The 26649-nt window shown below is 36.6% G+C and overlaps 1 protein-coding gene across 1 annotated transcript in view; it reads right to left on the minus strand.

Moving 5' to 3' along the window:
* USH2A (usherin) overlaps positions 1-26649 on the minus strand; it is a 342112-nt gene that overhangs the window by 120188 nt on the left and 195275 nt on the right. The window contains exons 38-40 of the mRNA XM_085542932.1: positions 26277-26456; positions 5996-6146; positions 5679-5821 (exon numbers count right to left, since the gene is read on the minus strand). Coding sequence (XP_085399058.1) covers positions 5679-5821; positions 5996-6146; positions 26277-26456 — 474 coding nt within the window. The remainder of the gene's footprint in view (positions 1-5678; positions 5822-5995; positions 6147-26276; positions 26457-26649) is intronic.

Consider the following 26649-nt stretch of genomic DNA (forward strand, 5'->3'; position numbering starts at 1 on the left):
TTAATATACTGAGACATGTACCTGGACTTCTGCCCTTTAAAGCTAATGAGAAATACCTGGGAAACTCTCACTAAGCACAATAGACATTCTGGGCCTTTTATATTTGAATAATTTACTTGTTTCAGGAACAGGAACAATGAAATTATACATATTAACAAAGTGTGGTATCTTTCATATACTGTATCCAACAGAATATCCAAATTGTGCAGCTGAGGGAAGAAGGGACCACAGGAATCTTACCACATTAGATCACATGACTTGTCATTACACTGTCCATGCAGTGACATGTTATTTCTATGAACCCCTTCAAATACGTACTGAGACCTGTCTCCAAGATACTCGCACTTTTTGCCCACTTCTATTCCAGCTGCATGTTGTTTCTAGTACCCCAAACAGGCAGCCAGGAATATTCTGCTTATTCCTAATCCATAAGCATGCATAAGCAGATAATTTATTTGTCATATGATCATCATATCACATTTTCCATGATATTCACACATCAGCTTATCTGTTTTTCTCTCTTTTTGTTGTTCACTCTGTCACAGATTTCACATGGTTCTCTCTTCCATGTGTGACCTTGCCACGTTTTATCTTTTCCTTCAGTTTTCATCTAGCTTTCTTGAATGCATGTAGCCATATTCACACCAACTCAGTATGGATTAGTTCATATGCCTAATTATATGGACCCAACCTGCATACCTAAATTGAAAGTCTAGTATTCTCAAGATACCCAATATAATCACTGGTTCTAAAAGTTGAGAACTGTGGCATTGCAACTTTCTTGTCCTGAATTGCCTCCTGGAGGAACTTCCCTCCCTCTACAGATTACAAAAAGAAACTTTAGGAGAATAGGCCTCCCTGCCCTGAAAACAAAGCTCTGTGGTGAGCATGCCAGTAGAGCACACAATAGCACTCTATATGAAGCACATTCTCTGTGCTTCATCAGCAAATACATGCTGATGAATGTCTGACGAATTGTAGGATCATCTTTTTTATACTGTTTCTTTTCTCTCCAGGTACATATTGATCTCAAGTCATTACTTCAAGGTATATATTTTTGACACTACTTATTATATCAACTGTCATTGGACACTGGACTGGACTATAGCTTTTACAATAGAGAGAAAATATGGATTTGCAACCACAGTCCAGCTAGACTTCAAGAATGGTGCAAGTGCCACAGGACCAGGTTCAGATAACTATAACCAATTCTTCTACAGTTTCCTTTCCAGACAGTTCAAAGACTTACCAAAGCAAAAGAGAAAACCTAATTGACATCTACTTTTTATATCTAGAAAATTTCATTTTATTTCCGAATGCAATGCATGAAATCCCTCTCTTAGTTCAATGGTATACGCTGACCTCTCCATTCAGTAGTGAATATATTGACTGCAAAGCAGTTACCATAAATTTACTCTTAAGTTACTGAAAGATCTAATCCAGAAATTTCATCAGCTATTTCTATTTCACAGTAAATTGTTTGATGCTATGACCAAGATCACCAGAACAAGCATCTTTTATTAACATGTTTAGCAGGTTTTAAAAAATTCATAAGATATATACATTATTCTAATCTGGCATTGACAGGTTAGAGTTTAAAAAATGCATGGAATCAGTTACTAACAGCATGCAAATGTAAATGGAAATTATTTACAGCATTTTTCCTCTGTTATAAACACCTCAAACTACTAATCTTTACATTAAGACGTTTTATTACCAGATACTGTAGATTATTTACTGGATGTGATGTACAGAAAAGTCCACCTCTCATAAGAAGATAAAGCCTGTGGAGTGGAATGCACTGGATAATCTACTTCACAGTGGTTCCCTAAACAACACAACCTGCAATCTTAGGTGTTGGAAAACACCAGGGGAGTTTGGCATGCTGACTCTAAACAATGTGGAGTATAGAGAGAGGTGGAGGAACTGTGACCAAAATCTGTGATCACCATGCAAGGATGGGGACTTGACAATACTATTGGAATTAATAGACTCTTGTTTTCAGGAGAGCTGTCAGTGAGCACAGCCAAATTCCTTACTGGTGGTCACGAGAGCCCATTTGAACACAAGAAGAGGAATAGGGCAGAGTGTTATTTATGAATAAATTGTTCAATATAATGAACACAACTGATTCATAGTAAAGAATGGGGCATCACATAGAATGCTAAGCTGCCCCAAACCCCTCTGATATCCGAGGACAAGCTAGAATGCAAGGGGGTTTATTTTCTTCCAAATTTCTTTGTTTTCACATGACAGAAACAACAGATTTCTATGGCAGCATTTTCTAGTCTTTCTTTAATCATTCCCAACATCCTCCTAGATTACTAAATATTTTTCTTAAATAAAGTATAATATGAAATTCACTATATACTGTGAAATTATCAGATTGAAGTAATATAGTTATGCTACTTTTAAAAGTGAATGTGATGATTTACATTTACTGCCCCGAGGTGAGTATGCACTTTAACACACATATATGCATATATTTTATTCCTACAGATATCTTTGGTGGGAAAAAAAGTGGCACAATCAATGCACAGAATTCAATAAGAACAGAGCACACATGTGCATCTCACCAGAACAAGAGATCCAGGAAATTTCTAATGTCAAATGTTACTTCAAAAAGTCAAAGTCTATTGGTTAGCATGCCAAGGAATTAAGTGTAGTTTTGCAACAAGCTGTCAGTATAGGCAGTTTTATAAGAAAAATATTGAAGTCCTGACAGAAATACTGCTTATACTCAATGAAAATCATTCGGTCTTAAGCAATTGAGTTGGACATCCTTTCACAGAGGGTAGCCCTCTGAAATGACACCATTACCAGAGTCCTTTGTCACCGATTAAAGTTTTTTGTTAGTTACAATGGTTGCTGGATACTAGAGACTGTAGTCTATATATCAGCATGTATTCTGCAGCAGTATAAGTACAAATGGAATATGGCATTTTAAGAAAAATATTTTTCCCCTTGGAGGCACAGTTTATAATAGAGCTACAAAAGGTCTTTTTAAGGTACAGTACAGAATACAGTACCATAGCAAAAGAAGCAAGTGGACTGTTGATCTTAAAATACATTGATGGTGTAAACAGCGGTAGACACATTTTATATATTTTTTTTTTTCTTATTCTTAAATTTGCTTTGGAAATATCTACTGCCTTCCATACAAACCTCAGGCATCACTGCATTTGAGTTTTGCAGGGCATAGTGTTTCACCCTGCTGAACAAATGCCATCCAAGCTCTACAAAGCAGCTAACTTGTAAATATATAAGTAGGCTGCTCCAAAAATAATGACTCCTATTTATTTTGATGAAAACTACAACAAATAAAAAGAGTGCAATAACACTATTTGATAGAGCAACTTCTCAGTGACAAAACACTATTTTTCAGCTTAGTCAATACCTCAATATCATACCATCATTAGCTATGCTTTTTTTTGTTGTTGTTTGTTTGTTTTTTTGTTTTTTGTTTTTGTTTTTTTAATTTGCCAGTTAACAAGAGCCTGCACACCATGCTTGTAAAAATCTTCACCAGCAGAGCTGACCTGGTGTCACCACTACTGTAATACACCACTACTGCCTCACTGTGCTCACATATAATGTTTGGTTTCCATCAGAGTTCATCAAGCATCAATGAATGTCAGAGGTTCCATGGAGAAATTCAGTGATGCACCTTTTTCATATGCCCTTCTATGTCAGACATCATTTTGTCATACTGCTCCTCTGCTCCTATCTGTCACAAGGCAACAAAATGTAACAGAATAATCGCAGGAAGGTTTAACCTCTACTGCCATACTACCAACCCCCACAGCTGATGTCGTGGGCCAACACAATAAAATAGAAGTCATTACTTTCAGAGCAGACTTAGTATTTACTGATATCAGAGAATGTAAGTTGAAGTTAATGGGATAAGACTGTTGTCATATCTGTGTCGAGAACATCTAAAATGCATGACAGCTGAACAAAACTTTTAATTCCCAATGATCATTGTTAATTCAAAATTGTGATCTACGGATTTGAAACTGAGTTTGTCATTGCCAGTCCCATCACTTTCCATAGTTCTATGGTTCACAGACTCATGCCATGTAGTTTGTTCAATAGTTCCTTGATTTAGTAAAGAGCCATCAGCATTTCAAAAGTGCCTTTTCAGTGGGATTGTGGGCTGGATTTTGCATTTGATACAGTCTCTGAGCAATATTACATAACAAATCTGGAATTAACTGTAAATACATACACAAAATCTGCCTTTTTTAAAAAAGAAACTGAAATACTAATTTCATCTTTCTCTGTACTATAGTATCTAATAGCCAACTTTTTGGTAATTTTTTTTCCTCCAAAAATTGTTTTTTTTCAAATCTGTAATGGATGAAATTATATGAAAATACCTAATGAAATTAAGTATACCATAAAGAGATTTTTCCTTTTATATCTTGCTGAATGAGAAAGCAAGACATTTTGAACAGGAAACAGATTGGGAAATCTGAAACAGGAAACATTAAAATCTTAACTTACTGTCTTCATTGCTATTTTATCTTTACTGCCTGCACACCGAAGTGCCTTAGGGTGTTGTTCTGTTTTACACTGGTATGACATCTCTATTTGGGACTGTAAATTTAACCTGATGCTCATGCACCATTGTTCCAGTAAACATTCAGCACTTGTAACACAACTCAGTTTTAGTCCTTTCTCTCACTGGATAGCTACATATTTTGAGAAAACAACTTGAAAGGAAGTGTTTTCACAAATTAATAACAACTTTCTTTGAAGCTGAACAAATAATTCACCAAAGAAATCTATCTGAAAAAAAAATGTAAATATTTGGAGCTAGTCAGGCTATATAAATATTTATTTGAATATATCACCTGTAGGTAATTAGCTAATAAAAGTAACCTGTGAACTTCTTTACTTATTGAAGATGCATTATCTACCCTTTCAAAATTTTGTTGAGATTCATTTCTTGTATTCTACTTGTTCTTTTATCATAAATGAATATCATAATAAACTTGTCTGCATTCACTGCCTGAAATCAACCAGTCTCCTATGACTATTTAATTTATATTGCAAAGATTATTTGACTCCAGTCAAATAGTTTGCATAGAGCTGTTTCTTGCTGTAAGTAGGAGGAGTATGGAAGTACATTTAAAAGGCATCACTTGTTAATATCTGTAAAAAATATTTTTGTACAAAGTAGTAGGTGTAGAATTTTAAAATTCTGTTTCTGGGAGTTAGATATGGGGCAAGAGGCCTACATGCAACATTCATTCCTATACAGTCCTTCTGGAACATATATGAGGGCTGTTCTTTAGCTTTCATGGAAATAAACAGGAGGCATTACTGTCGGATTCACCTACTTAGAATCAAGTCCTCGAACATAAAGGAATGCCAATTAATGAGCAGTATTTATAAGAATAACTTAAATTAGCCATATGTGAACACAAATGCATGGAGAGATGTTATATAAAAAACACTATTTCCCCAGATATATATTAAAATATTCATATTTTATGAGAATCTAAGAAAACAGATATTGAGCCCTTAGGAGTTATTATTGTAAATGCATATTCAGGAAGGAAATACATTACTTCTGTTTCTGAGAAGGCTAGATATCCAAATGTGTACAACGGCAGCTGATCTGTTATTTATATTTTGTGCTAAATTGAGTTAAATAAGAGTGGACTGCTTACTGTCCTCTGCTGTAGTCATTGAAGTCCAGTTGCTATAAGCATGGCCATAACCATTGGAGGCAATCACTCTCACCTCATACTCAGTGTATGGCTGAAGATCTCTGATGCTGTGTTGTAGGGAAGCAGTCGGGCTGGAAAGCAACCTGCAAAGAAATGTAGCATGAGCTACAGCTTTAAACATCCGAGCACTGAAAGGAATGACTAAAACACTACATGTCTTGGAAACAAAACCAGCCACCCTAATGGTGAGCTGTAGTTAAAATAAGAGGACTTTTCTAGCTCAACAGTTGACGGTGGCCTTGCAATGCTCTGCGTACTCTAGAATGTCACCAGCAGAATGCCTCTGCCGCATCTGGAGTCGGTAGCTGGGTGCGCCTGGGGCGTTGTTGCGAACTGGTGTAGACCAGACAACCTGAAGACTGGTTGGAGTGGCAGATGAAAGCCTCGGAGGCATCACACCATCTGGAGCTGTCGAAAAGCATGGATGAATTAGAGCAGAGAAAACCATGGACAACATATGTCGGGTAGAAACAAAATGCTCCATATACTGGAAAAACTGTTCCTTAGGATCAACGACAATGTTAACACGGTCCATTTAGTTTAACATTTTCACTACTGGACTAAGATACTTCTCTTATTTTCTTTTTTCCAAAACACTTAATATCATTTTGCTAAAAGCAAACCTCCAAACACCCAAAAGAATTCAGAGCCAACATATTCTCTACCACCTGTCCATATATTATCTGCTTCTCGTGCCCAGTTCTGCCACCCCTGGAAGTTAGAGATATTCTCAAAGAAATGTTACTGAACAAGACTAATATCAATCAGATCTTTCATCACTGATACCTTCTCACCCTTAAATTTAGAATAATTTAAAAAGAAAGCAAATTAAATTCTAACAGAAACTAAAGGTGTTCAGGTAGAAATCAAAATAGATTCACTGAAGTCTCAGTTTCTAGCTCACCGTTTTGTTAAGGAAATTAGCTTTTATGAATACCAGGAACAGCAGATCAAAATCTGTCACTAATGATGTCACAAATGACCTTTAACTGCTGCAACTTTCACTGTATACAGTAAAAAGAACTATGCCAACTTGGAGTTTATGGCTTTGTCTGTTTTTCTTCAAAAAGAAAACAATCTGTTGGAGAAACTTTCAGTACATAAACACATCTGGAACTCTTGTATACAATGCACGTCTGTAGCTCTTTTCCAGAAAATTAAAACACAAGAAAGTTATTGCCTTTGTCATTTAATCTCTTGTATAATAGTTTCGCTTTTCATAGTCCAGTAGTTACTATCTGCTTCTTTGTTTGGTCCTTCCAACAAGTATTTTTGCTATTGTTATTTCCTTCTTTCTCTCTATTGAAAAAGCAGTCTCACCGATCTGTAACTCGGGGTGCAGTTATAAACCTCAAGGCATAAGTTGTAAGATAATGAACAGTGTTTTACAGTAAGTTTTATGATCTTCATTTATGAGGTGGTTACTAAAAGCGGAAGTAACAGACTTTGTGAAACACTGTCCAAATTCAACACTCCCTGGAACAAATGAAAGGATGGCATCTACTCTGAAAAAAAACCCACCAGTCATAGATCGCATTTTTTGTTTATACTGACAAAGGCATACAAAGATATGTGTGACGTGTTTCACGCTGATTATTCATGCCTATGATTGGGGAAATTCAAAATTCTTCAAATCCAGTTCCAATTTTTATAGAAGTGCACAAGACACAGATTAGAGCAATCTGGAGACTCAATCCCTTTCCCTTATGTTCAGGGACCACTGGAGGAATCGCAGAATGGCTTGGATTGGAAAAGACCTCAAGGTCCCAACCCCCCCGCCACCGGCAGAGTTTCCAGGCACTAGATCAAGTACTAGATCAGATTGCCCAGGGCCTCATTCAACCTGTCCTTTATCACCTCCAGAGAGAGAGCATCCACAACCTCTTTTTGAAACCTGTTCCAGCACCTCACCGCTCTCAGTAAAAGCTTCTCCCTGACATCTAATTTAGGTCTACCATCCTTTAGTTTAAAACCATTCTTCCATGTCCTATCACTATCTACCCATGTAAGAAGTTGATTTCCCTCATCTTTATAAACTGCAATGAGCTCTTCCTGCAGCCTTCTTTTTTCCAGACTGAACAAGCCCAGTTCCTTCAGCTTATCTTTTTAGGAGAGATTCTCCAGCCCCTGGACCATCTTTGTACTAAAAAGAATTTTCTTTTATTTATTTCTTTTTTTTTCTTTTTTAAACAAAAGCTCTCTACCAGAGTTTCCAGGTATTCTGTTACAGAGAATTGGCACATAGCCCTAAAGTGGACAAAGATCTCCATTTTCCCTAACTCCCTTCCCCTTCTCTCTGTTACTTTGAAAAAGGCAGCATAAAGATTTAGGAGTTTAGCCAGCCTGGTTGCCTTTGTACCCTTCTTTCTGCTGCTTTTATCTAGTCCTAGACAATGAGGTTCAGGTTAATCCCAAGGAAATCTGAAATCTTCCCCGCTTCCAAATCCAGGAGATATCTGAGAACCATGTAACCCCTGGCCTGCAAATCCCTTGCCATCATCTTCAGGGCCAATCAAGAGCCTGAGAGCACCTCAACTCAGAGGGAAAAAAACAGCTGACTTAAAAGGTGAGTCTTCAAAATCAAACATTTGCAAACAAAACGCTTGTGTGAGAATTAATTACATTCTCAGAATAAAATGGAGAACATATATTTATCTCACTTAACATGCAGCAAAATAAACACTGTTGGGCTCGAGTTGGGCAATACAGGATTATTAAATTTATGGATATAAAATATAGCGAGGCTTTCAAAATATAACATCGTCTAACATGGAAGACATGGATAAGATGGGAGATGAGTAGCATCAGGTGTTTCACAATTTCAGAGCCATCTTCACACCTCTCTGTTGTAAAAAATACAAGATTTTTCCTGTCATAGATTGTTTCATGAATTTGTTAACAGGCAAGCTCATCCAGAACAAGAAAGACAGCACGATTATTATAAATACTTATATTAGAGGATAATGAAGTGCTTTCATTAGCTGACACTAAAACGAAGATTCAATGTCCAGTCAAAGCAGGATGTCTCATTAAAAACTGACCTGTCTGCAGGTTAAAAAACACCAATAGTTTAAATGCACACAATAGTTCCCTACGTAGCAGAAAAGCTACATCTAACAATGAATCAAATTATCTAAGTTATAATTTCACCAGGAAACATTCACATTGTTACTGTGGAGGCAGTGTGAGCAATTCACTGAGGAGGCAAAAGTGTTAAATTTCCAGCTCTGTTGGGACATATCACTTCACCTTTGTCCCTTTTTTCTCAATCTGTTAAATAGAGATAATAATACTTATCCTTCTTTGTAAAGCTCGCTGAGATCCACAAAGTAAAAGCTCTGATTAATCTTTATGTATGTATAGTGGTGGTTATTATTGTGATACAGGAATGCTCATCAAAAAACAAAGATGTAGTTGTCTAAATGTCAATAACAACTCACAGTGCAGATGTTATTTTAATGGCGTAGGTAATCTCAGCTAAATGTTCAAATCTCTTCTACCAACAAAAGCCCAACATAGAAAAGAGTAGAAAATTTGGACAAATCTCTTCTCTGAAAGTCAACTAACCTGTAGAACAATCCTACCTCATGACTTTCAAACCAACACATATATTCTGCAGATATATTCCCGTAGCTTGCAGAATGTACTTACTATGTTCTTCCAAAAAGAACTGGGTAGGACTGTACAATTTTGGACCCTGCGCTGAGGAACAATGGAAAAAAAGGTGCTCTGTAAAAATGATTATATTTTGATCACTAAAACTACAGAGCACTTACACCCAAAACTGGTAATTCTAAATTGCATGCAGAACATTCACTCACTCCTCATCATCAAGGTCTTCAGTGTAACATTTCCCTCAGCTTAACGCTTTTTGCTCAATTCATAATCCCAAGAGACTTCTTACTACCCAAGTAATAGGTGGCAACCAGCAATAACTCTACTGAAAATTTCTTAACAGGCAACCAGCAATAACTCTACTGAAAATTTCTTAACAGAAGATCCATGTATGTATCAGCTTGATATATTGCCTTTAAGATGCCATGTTGCTCAAAAAGCTCCCCTCAAGCTTTAATATTGCCCTCAGGAGGCAACCACTCTGCTTGCAACCTACTGAATCAACATCTCGCCCAGTAAATCCTCACTTAGCAGGGCAGAAAGTCACACTTTGTCTATGAAGAAATTACAAAGATGGAATAAAATAATCAGATATCAATTGTAATCAGAATTAATTAATAACTTCACAAATAACATAATAAAAATAAAAACTGGAATGCTACAATCTGACAATAATATATTGCATTCTAGACACTTAAGTACACACAGATGAGTCAAGAAAGATCAGATCCTTACCCACTGCTAATATGAGAAGTGAGGTTTGAAAAGTATTTTAACTTTTTGCTTCAGTTTCTTCATCTTGAATAGCACATGAAGTAGTTGGTGGCTTCATAAGTAATTATTTACAGAATCACAGAATTGTAAGGGTTGGAAAGGACCTCTAGAGATCATCGAGTCCAATCCCCCTGCCAAAGCAGGCTCCCTACACCATGTCACACAGGTAGGCATCCAGGCGGGTCTTAAATATCTCCAGAGAAGGAGACTCCACCACCTCCCTGGGCAGCCTGTTCCAGTGCTCCGTCACCCTCACTGTAAAGAAGTTCTTCCGCACATTCGTGCGGAATTTCCTATGCTGTACTTTCATCCCATTACCCCTAGTCCTATCCCCACGCACTACTGAAAAGAGACCAGCCTCACCACTATGGCTCCCACACCTCAGGTACTTATAAACCTGGATCAAGTCCCCTCTCAGCCTTCTTTTTTCAAGGCTAAACAGACCCAATGTGAGGTCTGAGGTTACGTGAGGGCAACAAGCATTGTATTAAACAATTGCCTAATTTTCTGAGAAATATTCAAAATGCTTATCAAAGTATACTTGAAATTTAAATTATTTGAAAGCAGACTTTAGGAAGGACTAGTAGAAGTGAAATACTTGGACAATAAACTATCTAATACAAAAAATGCCTGTTCAGTTATTCTTTAATGAGATGAAGAAACCTGTCAACTTGGTGTAAACTCACTGCAACTTTGCTGAAGTGACACCAGCTTTAAGAGTTATGATGCAAATAGTGGATATCCATAATATCTTCAGATAGGTAGATATATCTGTTTGGAAGATGCAACTGTAACTCTACAATTCCATACATCTATTTGTAAGAAATACTCAGCACATCTAAATGCCTTTCACACACACGTATACAAATGATAACTGCAGATTAACTTCAGAGGAATTAAAGTAAAGTCTCAGCAGTTTGTACCATAAAAGAAAGGAACAGTTGCAGTCAGACTGCCCTTAGATGAATGTCTTGCTCAGTCATGGCTACTCACTCTTTTCCAGGTTCAATTCAGAAACCCCATTTCTATATCTCATTGCATTGGTTGTTAGATACTCCTGATTCGTTTTCTATTTTAGGTGCCCATACTGAGATCATCTCATTACAACACTTTTTATGGCAATCTGTTCTGCAAGTTGACATTTGTTTCTCCTGATTTTCCCAGATATGCCTGCTATGTACTTGTTTGTGCAGTCCAAATAATTCCAGACATTGTGTTCACCATAATTCGGATCATGGGCATGTGTTTTTGTTTCATTTAACAAGCCATGATGTTGGGCCCTGTATCATCACCAGAAAGGCATGCTAGTTATAAACCTTTATCTGTTGGCAAGATTGATTTTTTTTTTTCCCTATTTCATATCTACATCGGTTTGTCTTTTAACCCTCTTTTCCCAGTCAACTTTTCTACTCAGAGCACAAACTAGTTTTGATTTTTCATTTAATGCACATCCTCCATTGCACAGTTTTACACCCAATCAAGATTAAGAGTATTCTTGGATACTTTTTTTTTAATCTTATAATTTCACTGACATATGTATTCAGTTTCAGACACTATTCTCTCTAGTAATAAATCTTCCAGGGACAACATAGCTCTATTTTAACTTTGTTTCACAACTCCATTTAACACATCAATGTATTTTGGAATATACAACATGGAAGACCTGTGGTGACCTTCATGCTTGTCCCACTCTGGGGCTCAGAAAGTAAGGAAAGCTTTGTTTTGTGAAAAAGCAACTAAAGAGACATAAAGCTATGGCTTAATTCTCATGCTGCCAGTAAATCAAAATCTGTTCACACCTAATATTCCTGAAATTTTATTTTCTGAAGTATAACAGAAACAGGGTATAGAAACATCTTGATCCTTCTTCATAATCTATCCTACCTTACTGGTCTCCTATAGTAGTGATTTCAGTTCAAAAGGAGTTGCTTTGTAGATTTTCTAGCTTTCAGCATTAATATTACTTACTAGGTATAATAACATTCAGAAAAATAAAAATAGTAGGTTCAAACATTTTAAATTTCTCTTGATCTGCATTAATCATGTGAGCTTTAACTGCAAAATTTCCTTCACTTGCAATACCTGCTTATCTACATCAACAGTAAGAGGAGTACTAAGGAGAATCTCCATTCTTTACTGGATGAGGCTGGGAATGTGATCACGGAAGATAAGGAAAAGGCAGAGGTTCTGAATGCCTTTTTTATGTCTGTCTTTAAAGATCAGACCAGTTATACCTCAGGGTACTCCACTCTCTGACCTGGTAGTCTCAGCTGGGGAGCAGACTAAACCCCCATGATTCAGGAGGAAATAAACAGAGACTTACTACTGCAACTGGACCTGACACAAGTCCAGGGGTCAGATGAGATTCATCTGAGAGTGCTGAAGGAAGTGGCGGATGTGATAGCTGAGCTGCTTTCCATCATCTATCAGTATTTCTTGTTGGTTGGTAATGTCCCAGAAGACTGGAGGCTTGCCAATGTGACTCCCATCTACAAGAAGCAGCTTCAGAACTGAATTTCAGGATTTCTTTTTTTCAATTATTCTTCCTTTTGGAGAGGAAGCAAGTGAGAGCTTTTGACATCATCTTCAGAATCTTGCAGCTTCTCTTACAACTCATATCGGAAAGCAGAGAGCTCTGGCCAAAGGCAGCTGCAGTATCTTTCACGTTGATGGAAACACTGACACCTCTTGTCTCTGATGATAGCTTCACAGAGTGCTGGCAAGGAGAACTCAACTGAAGTTTTCTACTTAATGTTGATGGTATAACTTCAAAGACCTGCAGGCAAGCTTTTTGTACTTTTTACCATATTTGAAATGAATCAATTCTTAGGTAGCTACAATTTCTATTGCTAAAATTATGTCCCCATCAGAGCAATAACCATAGGTAATTATTCAGGAAGATTTCATCCTTTCCATAAATAGCCATTTGAAGAGCATTTCAGGAATCAGGGATAAAAACTTAGCATATGAATCAGATGGAAGGCACTAATCAAGGAACCTGACCTTTGATGCTCACGTCTGATTATGACTTAATAATTTTTTATACTGAACTGAAAAATGACAGAGGAATGTAATTATTCCCAATAGATAGCACTGATGTTTATCCCTCTAATTTGACACAGGAGCCAGAAGAGGAGCATACACTGTGACATAAAAATTCACATTCCTGGAACAAATATAATTCTGAGGTTTCAGCAGCCAAACAGTAAGGGACAACCCTTCTAGAAGATGGTGGAAGCTAGAAAAACAGTAGCTAAAATATCACTTTGAGTATGGGAGCTACTCCTGCTCTCGTGTGGTGAAAAGGATGTGAGTTAGCTACTTACACCAAAGAAACACACAGGAAATGAATAGTCCACTTGAGAAAGTCCTGGAAGGCTTCAAAACCTTATGGTAGAGATGACAGGAAAACAGAATAGTCATATTCTGTGATGGCAAGGAGCACCAGATGAGCTCTGAGACAACAGATGAAAGAACTAAGCTTTTAGTTCTGTATTGCCAGCATGGCTGATTGCAAGGAGATGGGATGCAGATAAACGAGGTGGTAGGGTCTGGAACAACCTTCCTAAGAAAGTTTGATAGCTCTGGAAATATGCGAGTCCTCAAAGAGCAAAAAAGCTAATGAGGTCATTGCCGCTCGAAAAAGTTCCAGGGAAGAAAGTCTAAACCTATGTGGCCTAAAAAGTAGAAGACAGCAAGGTAACAGATACAGATAGTAATCTCCATCATCAAAAAATTTACAAAGATGGAGAATCGGTGCCCCGGGTAAAAAGACAATATAGGATCAAGATGATGTAGAAAGATTTTAAACCAGAAAATCCCTATTGGATTAAAGAAACACTTTAATGCAACACGGAAAAATGAGCATGATTTCATAATTAACACCTTTTCAGCCTAATAATTCAATGAGGGTCTCTAACATCAGAGGAGATGAAGAAGGAACAATTGAAAAGAGCATAAACATCTCTGAAATGTTCAGTTGAGGCCTGCTGAAAATCAATTTCTGATATTCTATTCTATGACTGAAAGCAAAAGGATGACATAGGATATTCAAAACCAGAAAGCAGCACTTTACAAAGGCAAGTGGATGTGTTTTTTGCAAATGATTGTTGCCCTATCTCCACTGAATATATCAAGAGAAACTAAGAAAGCATGTTTATCTAACTGAAAAAGAAAGCGAGATAATGGAAAAGATACAAATGTCTGAATCAAATAAGAATTCTGGTTCAAATGCTGGCAGTGCGCTGCAGTTTGAATGGGCCCTTGGACTATCACTCACAGAATTACCTGCCCTGCCATTGGTGTGTACTTCAACAAAGCATGAGTTTATATATTCTTAAGTGTACAGACGGGAGAACAATACAGGTTTGCAAATAAATTGGATCCTCAATAAGATTTATTTTTAATCCATAAATTTCTGTGCAATGCATATGATGATACTGCCATTTATGATGGAATCCCAGCTTGCGAGCGTCCATAAATAGAAAATGGATCTGACAAGATGACTGATTAGCTGGTTTCAGGGAGCCACTATGCACAGTGGGTAGCAGAGTTTTATTATATCTTGAACATCCTGTGTATCAGTGAGATCCAGGTCACTGGGCTACCTTTTGGACATGAAACAACTGAAACTGCAATTGACATTTTTCCCCACAAATCTTTCTTCATTTAAGAAAGAGTAGGAAAAGAAGTTTCAACAAAGTTCCTGGATAACTATCCAGGCAATACAAAGCTGGACTTTTTTCACAGCTCCTAATCAATTTCTTTTATGCGATATGTGTAACCATAAACAAAGAAAGCTACAACACCTTTTTGTAAGGAAATTCAGAGGCTACTGTTGAGAACAAAGGAACTGTTTATTTGGTCCAACAGCCGTAGTTCCTATTGTCCTCATCCCTCTCATTTCCTTGCATAGCAAAGCAAACTGAATCTACAGAATGCCTGGAGGGAACCAGATTTCTGTTGTGGCTGTCTCAAAATGCTGCACCCATCCAAGCTGTCACCTCTTCTCCTTCCCTTTCTGATACAAAAAACAGGTATTTCCACTGCCATTTTTCCAGTGGCATTTACATGTTTATCCAAATGTTATTTTGAATCAATACTGTACAGTACTACGATTAGTAAACAGAATTTTTTTTAAAGTATTGTTGAATAATAAAAATAAAATCTAGTTGCAAATGAGAAAAAACAATGCATTTACTTTTCCTTCAGAGTACCTATAACGCCATTGTTTATACCAGTAATAAACCATTCTTCACCGTAAAATCACTTAAAGGGTTGGATGTTTTTTTCATCACTATTGGAAGCGTCAACTTTACTTAGGTTATCTAAAAACAAAGATACTGCTTCCTTGGGTATGAGTATATTCGGATATCTCAGTTGAAGTTGTTCCATCACTAATATAACACATTACAGTTTTGGTTTTGTTTCAAGCCTTTTGGTTGTACTGACACAAAAAAGTACTAAAGCTATAAATGTAGCTGGTCTTGTGCTTTAAGTTTTATTTTATGTTTGTAGTATGGTATTCTCACACTGTTCATACACTTTTGTTTTCTGAAAGAAGTTTGCAGAGTTTCTGAAAGCTTTCATACATTATAACTTTCTTAATCTTCTGAAATATATCTTTATGAAATATATGTATATGCCATATGAGAAAAGCTTGGATATTTTGTTCATATATGAAAAAGCACCACACTAGGGAATATGCTGTCAAAGAAACCATAGAATTTTAGCTTCTCATTTCCAGTTTTCCCTAAGGTGTAGGTGCTTATCAGAACAATATCAAAGTGTCTTCTTATGTCAATGAACCGAAATAAATATATTCCAACTGAAATTCATGAAGGAAATTCAGAAATGGTGAGTGTACAAAATCTCATAACCTATACGAACTCTAAGTCCTTTCTTAGGCGAAAGGAAAAGTTGTTCACCTGAAGATATTGTCTCTTAAGTCATGCCCTTAATATACTTCAGACATTACTACTTAAAAAATTACCTTTCACATTTCAATCATCTTCTAAAATTTGGCACCCTGTAAATCTCTTTTGGTAGCAAACATATTCTCACAAATGGAAGATAATAAAAAAGTCATTTACTTTTTGCTTTGGTCCTCAAGCTATTAGAAAGCATTTTATCTTTGTCGGTTCACTTGAATCAGACAAGGCTGAAAACAAACATATCAAACCAACAATACTTATTAAATAGAAATTCTGACCTGCATGTTGTCTTAACCTGATTCTCAATTCACTATGAGGCATTCAAGGCATATAGCCTTTGAAGTTGCCTACATTCTAGTTTTCTCTTGCAAAGCACAGAATTTGTCAGGTTCAGACAAAATACCAAAAATGACTGCATATTTTATTAAAAGCCTATTTTTTCCTCTCTCCTTCTCTTTAACAGAAGTCTAATTTAGTTGTTGTTCCCTTAGGTACAAAGTACACAGTTCATAATTCATTTGATATAAAATGTCAGTTTAGATTTTTGCACTTCTTTGATAAATGAGAAAAAACATGTACGTTTCAATTTCTTTCTATGAGGTTTTACCAACAGAAGCCCCCCTCCCATTGTACTGCTCAAAGACCTTTGTGTTAAATTAAACATCAAGATTCAGAAACTGTAGGGAATGGTATTTCCAAGACGTACAGTACAAATATATGAGACTGGGAAAAAAAGTAATCATTTTTTTCTACCACTAAAGTGATCTCTCCCAAAGAGCATCTTTGATCCTTGAATTAGTTCTCAGTTATAATTTAATGTATAAAAATTGTCAGCAGCTTTCCCTACATTTAGACATAAAATTATATTGTCAGCTCCACAAAGAGCAAAATACAACGTTCAGGGGCTTGCTTCCCTCCCAGTGTGTGTTCATGCTTCTAAAGCCCATCAATATTACTGGGCAAAATGTGTGAACATAAAAGAAAATAGCAGAGAAATAATTTAATCGTATCTGTCATCATTAACAGTATAGAACATTTTTCCTGATACAACCAAATCCTGCCACTAATCAACACACAGAACTCTGAGAGCACTAATCTGTGCAACACTGAAGAACAGAATCAGGAATTTAGTTCTGGAAATAAAGCTGCTATAGGGGAATAGCACAAAAACACTGTATCTTATTCTCTTACGTAACACATGAGGCCAAGTCTGACAAATTCAAACTATCAGGTTTACAGAATAAACAAGAATTATTATCACTTCTCAAAATTGCGAACTGTACTGCTATGGCTGTCACTTCATGTTACAGTCTAGCACAGCAGCCTCAGTATCAATGAATTATGCTGTATTAGAAACTAGCAAAAGAATCATCTTCTGATGCTCACGCTGAGTATCACCACCAATGAACAACGTATGCCCATGTCCACAAATGCCTGGAAGCCAAGACATTCACTCCTTCCTCCTTTGCTGCAAACCAGGCACATGTCTCACCCGGACCAGACAAATGCTTGCATCCCAAACAATGAAGTCTCTGTTCCTATATAGGTTTTACTGAAAAGATTCTGGCTACTATTTTCTTGTTCAAAATTGGATAGTCTAGTTGATTAACAGTAATCAAATCTTCAATCACAAACCAGGCTGCCTGTATTTTGCCACATCACAGCATTTACTTGAAACTGCAACATGTATTGAGATAAAGTAAATACCTTTGCTATGTTTATTCTTTACTAAGCAGACTTTTGACAGAAAGTTAAGAGGTAGAGAACTTTTTCTCTCCTTTTTCCATTTTTAGAGCACAGGTTAAAATGACTCTATCTTCATCACAGAAAATTTACAGCTACTTAATTCAGATTACAACCATCAGGAGCATCTTGTTCAGTTTTTTGGACAGCACTATTAGTTTCTTAGGAACAACTATCTCAAGTACCATTCTTAGTATGTAAGAACATTCACCACTTTGGTGAAAGAAAAAAGAGGGAAGAGTTGTGTTCTTTCTCTACACGATGATGCCTTTCCAATCTGTTTCTTTGCTTTCCACATGTTTTATAAGAGCTGTTTAGAAAATCACAAAGCAGTCAACCTGTGAATTGTTTTGGATGGTTTTTTTTTGGTGTTTTTTTTTTTTTTTTTTTTTGTGAGTACACGGTGGTCACATTCAGAGAATCACAGAATCACACACAGAATCACAGAATGACCCGGGTTGGAAGGGACCTCAAGGATCATGTAGTTCCAACCCCCCTGCCTGGCAGGGCCACCAAACATACACCTTTACTAGATCAGGTTGCCCAGGGCCCCATCCAACCTGGTCTTGAACACCTCCAAGGACAGGGCACCCACAACCACCCTGGGCAGCCTGTTCCAGGGCCTAACCACTCTTGTAGTGAAGAACTTCCCCCTAACATTCAACCTAAATCTTCCCTCTTTTAACTTAAAACCATTTCTCCTAGTCCTGCTATTGTCAGCCCTTTCGAAGAGTTTACTCCCCTCCTGGGAGTAAGTTCCCTTCAGGTATTGAAAGGCTGCAATGAGGTCACCCCGCAACCTTCTCTTCTCTAGGCTGAACAAGCCCAATTCCTTCAGCCTTTCCTCATGGGGGAGGTGCTCCAGCCCCCTGATCATTTTCATGGCCCTCCTCTGGACCCTTTCCAAAATCTCCATGTCTTTTTTGTTCTGAGAGCTCCACACCTGGACACAGTACTCCAGATGGGGCCTCACAAGAGCAGAGTAGAGAGGGACAATTACCTCCCTATCCCTGCTGACCACCCCTCTCCTGATGGAGCCCGGGATCCCATTTGCTTTCTGGGCTGCCAGAGCGCACTGCTGGCTCATGTTGAGTCTTTTGTCCATCAGGACCCCCAGGTCCTTCTCAGCCGAGCTGCTCTCAAGGACCACTCCTCCCAATTCCACTCCCAACATTCTACTTTTGCAGCACCATTTACAAAGAGGGCCTAAACTCAGGGAGAAGAGAGCCTGCCAGACCTCTTGATTATACTTGTCAGTGCTAGAACGAATAATTTCTTTACCTTCCCTGGCCTGTCTTTCTATTTGCAAACCTATCTGTAAAATGGGAATAACAACAAGCCTTCTGGAATGCTAAACCAGCAAACATCTGTAAAAATTATAGCAGAAAGTATCTCAGAATATAAATAGTAAGAATTAAAATAGCTAAATCCTGGACATATCCCATTGGAATATGAAAGACACAGTTTCCTTTTCTCTCTTATTTTACTGAACTGGAATTAATCTTCCTAAAAGGGTAGTATTTCCTCATCAGAATCATAAGTCAGACCTGAATACAGATACAAAGGGAAACAGACTAAAATCCAGTACACATGTACACAGTACAATTTGATTTCAAGTCTATTTCTAAATCAAACAAAACACCACCCTAATATTAGTTATTTTTAACAGAAGAGCAAAGCCTCTGTGGCACAGTGTAGGAATGCAACTTTGCAACACCAGAGGCCCAGGTTCAAATCCCCCCTGTGGCACAAGCGGTAGAAGTGCTGCTCTGCTACACAGGAGGCTTGAATCCTGGGGGTCGGACTCAATGATCTCTAAGATCCCTTCCAACCCACACGAGACTATGATACTGTGATAAAGCAGGAAAATAAAAGCAAAGCATTTGTATGGACATGATGCTTTAAAAAGAACACCCCTACATATATTCCTACCTAAAGGAAGGAAAAGTATGGTTATTTGATTATCTCTATGCTTAACCATCAAGAATATATAGATACATCCTTAATTTTTCTCCCTCAACAAAGTATAAGAATATGTAAACAAGCTGGCAGAACTTTCCTGGAGCCCCGCAGAATTCACTGAAAAGAGAGGAATTTCAAGACATCCTCAGTGGTGCAAAGTAGCTTCAATATTTTGTCACTTTAATCAAATCTTCTATGATCAGTAGATAACTTTCATAATTTAGGTGCTTCAAGTGCAGAAAATACTGCTTAGGATAACAACAACAAACCCATAGACATTTGCCTTTGCTGACAGCTTATGAAAATGCTGTTTTATTCTGGAACCTACAGGGGCATGAACTGTCAGAAATGAATACAATAAAGTGAAGTTTTTAGAAAAACAGTATGTATCAAACTATCAAAGTAACACAACAATTAAGCCACTTCTTAAGACTTATATATGTGTGGAAAATGGTTTAAAAGACAAAACAAACAGTATCATTTTTCAAATGTTTTCAGTATGTTTCACCAGGAATTCAAATGTCATTTTATTCTAGGATTCTTTACATAGAAGAAACAGGCTAGTTCATTACATAAATAATGTTGATTTCAGTTAGAGTAGGGAACAATCTAGATGAGATTTACATTGAATGAAAAAAATGCATGAACTTGGGTAAAATCAAGACTTGAGTAAAAACTTCATGCTTCATCTAAATAGCGTCCTTTCTATATGTACTTACATACATAGTCTAAAATGGGTTTATGTGACGGTAGGTAGTCATTTTAAGTAGAGATCTGCTGCTAAATCTCACAGCTGGCTACTTTACCCATTTCTATGTACTTCTCTAGTTTTCAAACAACCAATTTGTAGTTTTCCAGCATGAAATCTGCTCTACCACAGATTTCTTCCATGAGATCTTAAATATCACCTAGAACCCATGCTACGGTTTTGGAAAGACCTAGACTGAGACCTCCACACTGAGGTTAATTGCCTGCTTATAGATGATCTATAAGCTACTTTAAGCTGTTGCACATCTCTCCCTCTCTCATCTGTCATTTTACAACCAAGCACAACTATCCATGTTCTGGGTAACTAAAACTGCAGTTTCGATCATCTTGCTCTATTTCATGCAGCTCCAGAAAACAGAAAGCAAAGAGATGAAAAAACAGCCCTGCTGTCTGGAATGTAAAACTACAGTGGATTTTTCCTAGCCAAAAAAAGGCTGTATTCAAGGCAAAGGGAAGGAGCCAATGAGAGCAAGGAATGTACATCTGAATGTCTTTGCCTTCTGCCAGTGTCCAGCTTTAGAAACAGGAATTTGGTAAGGGCACAGTTTAAAGCAACCTTGAAGCCAAGTTGGCTGTGACTTAGAAAATTACAGCATAAAAATGGGCACCTCTGTGCCTCTCATTGCCAGAACCTGAAGATTCTGGCAATTATGATTATTTTTGATTATAATTATGATTATAATTATGATATTATCTCTCAGGAATGAGAGCTGAGAAACAAGAGATCCTCTAACTTCTCTTGCCACCCAAAGCCCCAAAAACAATCATTCAGAAACAACAGTAAACACAGAATGAATGTGCTGAAGGATGTGATGAATGGAAAGGGAGAGGGGAATAAAAGAAGAAAGTAGAACTGATAAAAATGACAATCAGATCAATACTGCAGAGATTAAAGAAGAATTACTGTTTCATTAGAGCAACTCCCAGTTTTACACACAAGCACTTTTGCAATCCTACCCTAATATCCCTATGAAATCATCTTTCTGGACGAGAGGAACTAGAACAGACAATTTACAGAGCTTGCCACTGACATGCTTTAATTAGCCCGGTCACTGATGAAAGATGTAGGGCAGCTATTTCCTCCTCCCTACTCTATCCAGCTCTTTCCTTAAACCACCTCTGGAAAAGGCATGGCTCCTATTTTTCATTCAGAACTTTCCATAAACATCTTCCACAAGTTTGAGAATTTTGAACTTTTTAAAAAATCTTTTTTTCTATCAATGTCATTTTACAAATGTGTTTTTTTTCCCCCTCTGCTATCTGTTTTTTCTTTCCTTTTTCAATTCTGTTTTTACTACTGTACAAGAAGTGACAGAAGAGAATGAAAGGGATGAAAAATTAAAAAGAAACAGAAGACACAGAACAGAGAGAATCCTGTTGAATATTATTCCATGCTTACAGGGAGAAGATGTGGGGAAGAATAGAGGAAAGGAGAGAAATGAGAACCTGAAACCTAGCAAATTCCTCCAAAACAAGTTTTCTGGTATGACTGTGTATATGTGATCCTGAGTGAGTGGAAAAAACAAACTCGTCTCAGGAAAATTTCAGTGTACACAGGTTTAATTTTCCTTCCTAAATACTTCTGGACTTCTGTTTGCTTTATTAACTAATTCATCTAAGGAGGCATGTTGGCTCCAAAGATTAACTTGCATGAGCAAATGTTTCCAGATGTGAATATGAGGTGTACGATGTGGTTCTTATTTTGCTCGCATGATTAGATCAGTTATCCTATGATGTGGTTCAATATCCAGACTCAGAGGTGTTGCTACTTAAACTAACAGTAGCTGAAATCCTTTGCCTGCAGGATGCCATGTTCTGTAGATGGTGAACAAACATCAAGTGATAAATATGTAGGCTCACTTTTTGCTTCTGAGGAGCTTGAGCTGTAAGGCAGAGGCATGCAGCCTCCTGGCTACAAACATTTGACCAGAAAAGGACAGGTGCTTATGAGTCTGAGACAAAATCTGCCATCTTCCACAGTTAGACATTGCTGTGTTTTGGAAATCACAGACCAAGAACATAAAACAGGAACATACTCCATAAATTATGGCAGAGATTAAAAAGACACTTCACTGTTTAGGCACTTCTTTTTTTCCTTTCCTGAGTATCTTCCCTTTTACATACTACTTAGGGAATAGGAACATATATCAACACTAACTTCTACAGATAAGGCAGCATCCAGTAATGTTGGTAATACTCAACACAGGTAACCTCGCAAAGACAATTTTCTGTAATAAGACATTGAATTACCACCCACAACAATTTTCATACCTCCTTTCCCTTGGGAATGCAGCTTCTCTTGAGAATGTGCTTTCTCTCTTATTGATGTTGGCTTAGCCTTCACTTTCCTGCTTCTTGTCTGGTTAGCAGCCTGTCTCTCTCTGCTCTCTCTTAACTCTTATTTCTCAACAAAACAATCTCTTCTGCACTTCTACATACAAGACTTCTCATTTCCTTCCATATTACACTTTTTTTCCTGCAGCCAGTAGCTGGGAACAAGTGAAGTTAATGAGGTTTTACCAGTAGAAACTGCACCTTTCATTTCTGTTAGCTTACTACCACTTATAAGGCAATTCCAAATTCTCTGGGTCCTCTGTGTGCCACTGCATCAGAAACAACACTGATTAATGAGAAAAATGTATAACCAAGTGCTATATACAAAAAATTTTCTCCAAGATTTTTGCAGTTTTATGTCCTCTGTATCATTTCATTTACCTAATTACATTAAGTGTAAAATGATTTGTCCTCCAGATCTTTTACTGCCTGGCATCCTCATATTAATGTGAAGCCTTGGCTAGTACATTATCTTTTACAACTTCTACCAAAGCAGGTTAGGACAGGATAAATAGAACAAATTTATTCTTTTTGAAAAAAAAAAAAAAATATATATATATATATATAAAACTCAAAAAAATTTACTTCTACCTATGTGGTATGAAATTTGTCAGTAATAATTTTAAACTATGCCCTTTTATGCCTCTTCCACCTCTTTTAGCTTTCTATGCAGTTCTTTGATATAACAAAGACTGTTTCAGACAAGATTTCAGTTCATCTGGAAAAAAAAAAAAGCTTTAAGTCTTGAGGCAAAAAGCAGTGTATTTAAAATTTATATACTCCATAATGCCTTTGTTCTGAACTTGAACATCCTGAAAAACTTCTCCGCTTTCTTTTGCCTTCCAACTCTGAAGATCATTTGTTCTCATGATTTCAGCTTCTTATTATGCAACAGTGACTTTAACTGGTGGATCCAGCATTTAAGTACATGCACAGTCATGGCTGACCCTTTCTGATCAATTGCCAATCCATACAGGTTTGACTGATAAAAGAGCCAATTAGATTTAAGCAAATTAAGGGACATCACCAATGTCAACCACTTATTAAACTGAATGCTGAATTCCATGCATACAAAACACTAATGCACCAAGACCCATTAAGAGTTGAAATCCTAACCCCATTAGTAACTCCAGATCACTACGGGGTAAGGGTCAAAAGAAAGTTTCATATTTATGGATTAACATTTGGATTCAGTTTTTATTTTTTTAATCTTTCCAAGAACTCTTGAACCCGCTCTGCAATTTTAGTCAAGAGCTTAGATGAAATATATTCCTTCTTTCCAAGATTTTTTTAAACATCGACTTAAGCACAGCAAATCAACCTGATGAGAAATTAAGACATATTCAATCAGGTAACACTAAAGACTCACTGTGCATTATATTATGTGTGTTATATTTTAAATAAAAAATGAAACCAAATCAATGTGTGTTGGAAAATAAACCCGAATATTAATTAAAACAATAATCATTTGCAGTAATTTCAGTATGAATTCTGCTGTTCTCTCCAACACTATCCCACTTGAACACTTACACTATACTTAGCAAGAAGGGAATACAAATTTTTTTACACCCATCGGAAGGCTGTGGTTGTGCATACAATGAGTTCTCTTCCATTCTTTGATGAAATACAACTTCTCCTAAAGTGAAAACATGGCCACTAAGGTAAAAAATAAAATGTTTTTTACTAAGATCCAGATTTCATTTAATGATTTAGAATGCATTTGCCAGTGAAGGCATGGAATACAACCCAATGCAAAATTACCATTATGCTCATAATATACTGTGCATTTGAATTGTATGGCATTCAAAGTGTTTATAAGAAACATAATTGTAGAATAAACATACATTGTTCTATATACATGTGTGTTTGTGTGCCTGCACATGTTTATGTGTATAATGAGGATGTAGAGCGTGTGAGAATCCTTCTCTCATATGTATTGATTCATTTACTATTCATTTCACCACAGATCACAGTTCACTGGACAATAGTATGGAAGATTTCTTTAATAACTCTCACTGCTAATTTAATTCTACTTAAACACACATATCCTAGTGTATGCCACATGCTTTTCAGCATGATTTTATGTGTAAATCAGGATAATATGTTTTCAGATCATTAACAAAAAGGAACCATGAACTAAAACCTATTTAATCAATGAGGTATTGCTTTTAAACTACCACAAGGTCATAAAAAAGATAATTTCAAAGCTATAAGTTTTCTAATTGTAATCAACAACAATCTAATGATGAAAGAAAGTGCATCTTAATGGCTGTCATAAACTTGTGCACATCCTTGTCCATCTTTAAAGATCCTTTACCTGTTCATTTAGTAAATTTTTCACTACCAAAATCTGCTATTTCTCCATGCAGAATCGAACAGCGATACTGGGATTACGCACAGCTTTAAGTGACAAGTATATTTTATATCTGGTTTTATGATACATCTGTATTTGTTAATAATATGCTTAATTCAACAAAGAGATTTGAAAAATACAAAATGTACTGACTAGAACCTAACCTTTTTCATCTCGTTCAGTAATGTCATACAACCTCTACATTTTACTTATTCACTTTTCAGAAGATTTTCTCTTTGCCACCAAACCAATCAGTCTTTTGCAAGGAAACTGCTCCAGGAGTAATCATATTTTTTTGTGATTTTATTATTTTGTGGAGTTGTTAGTTATTTGGTTGCCTCTATTTGCTTGCTTTTATTTTCAGGTAGTAAATACATCAGTCTACACTGTTTCTACTCAGCTACAACTACACATCTCACAAAATCAAGCTTAACCAGGTTCTCATTTTATGATTCAAAATCATCTTGACTTCACCATTTCCGCTGGTATTTTTTCAATAAAAGCTAGTCCATTAGGATGTTCATGAAAAGAGAATACAAAAGGAACAAACATACATCAGCTGCAATTTGAAACTTTCACTTAGAAAACAAACAAACATGCAGAGAATTTAGAGAGTATTTGCCTAATTGTGATACATACATATAAAATAACGCTCAGTTCTTTAGACTGCAATTCACTGTGAACCAGCACTCTGCTACTGTGTTTCTTTCATAAGGTTACACCAGACTGCAAAATACAGGTGACTCTCTACATTCTTAAACTATTCCCCCATGATGGAATCCAACACCATTCATAAAAAAAATAAAAAGGTATATGATGCTCTTCTTACTTACCTAATGCATTAACTGTGCAAATACCTGTTCCCATTTTCCATCTTTTTCAACTGAGTAATGCAATAAATTTAAAGCTGAAAAGAACCATTTTGTTACTAAGAGCTACTAATGCAAACATATTCTGAGCTTCCAGTCCTCGGTTGTAGTAATAAATAATGTTTTGTTTAACAGAGAATTTGCGTAAGTGTTACATGCACAGAAACAGCACTTTTTTCATACTTACCTCCTGGAGGCATGACTATGGTTATAGCATCACTTATCAAGCTGCTCTGGCTGTTGGAAGCCTTCACTTGTACTGAGTAGTTAGAAAATGGAATCAGTCCTTTAATGGGTACCCATACATTGGATTCATTGCTGCTGCATAATATTCGAGTGCCATTTACAACAGAATAATTAGCATTAGCTGTTAAGAAAGAAAAAGGATGTGGAGGAAAGAGAAAAAATGTTAGGTTTTGTGTCTGATGTGATTTGCTGTTCTTTAAAAAGCAAAACTTCTACTCAAATAAAAATTTGATATTGATATCAAGAACGTTAAAAAATGTCTTACTTGAAGAATAAATATTGTTCCCCATTTTTTCTTCTTTTTGCTAACATTT

The sequence above is a fragment of the Coturnix japonica genome, chromosome 3 (assembly GCF_054131305.1).
Source record: "Coturnix japonica strain WE chromosome 3, WE-NBRP24, whole genome shotgun sequence".
Lineage (NCBI taxonomy): Eukaryota > Metazoa > Chordata > Aves > Galliformes > Phasianidae > Coturnix > Coturnix japonica.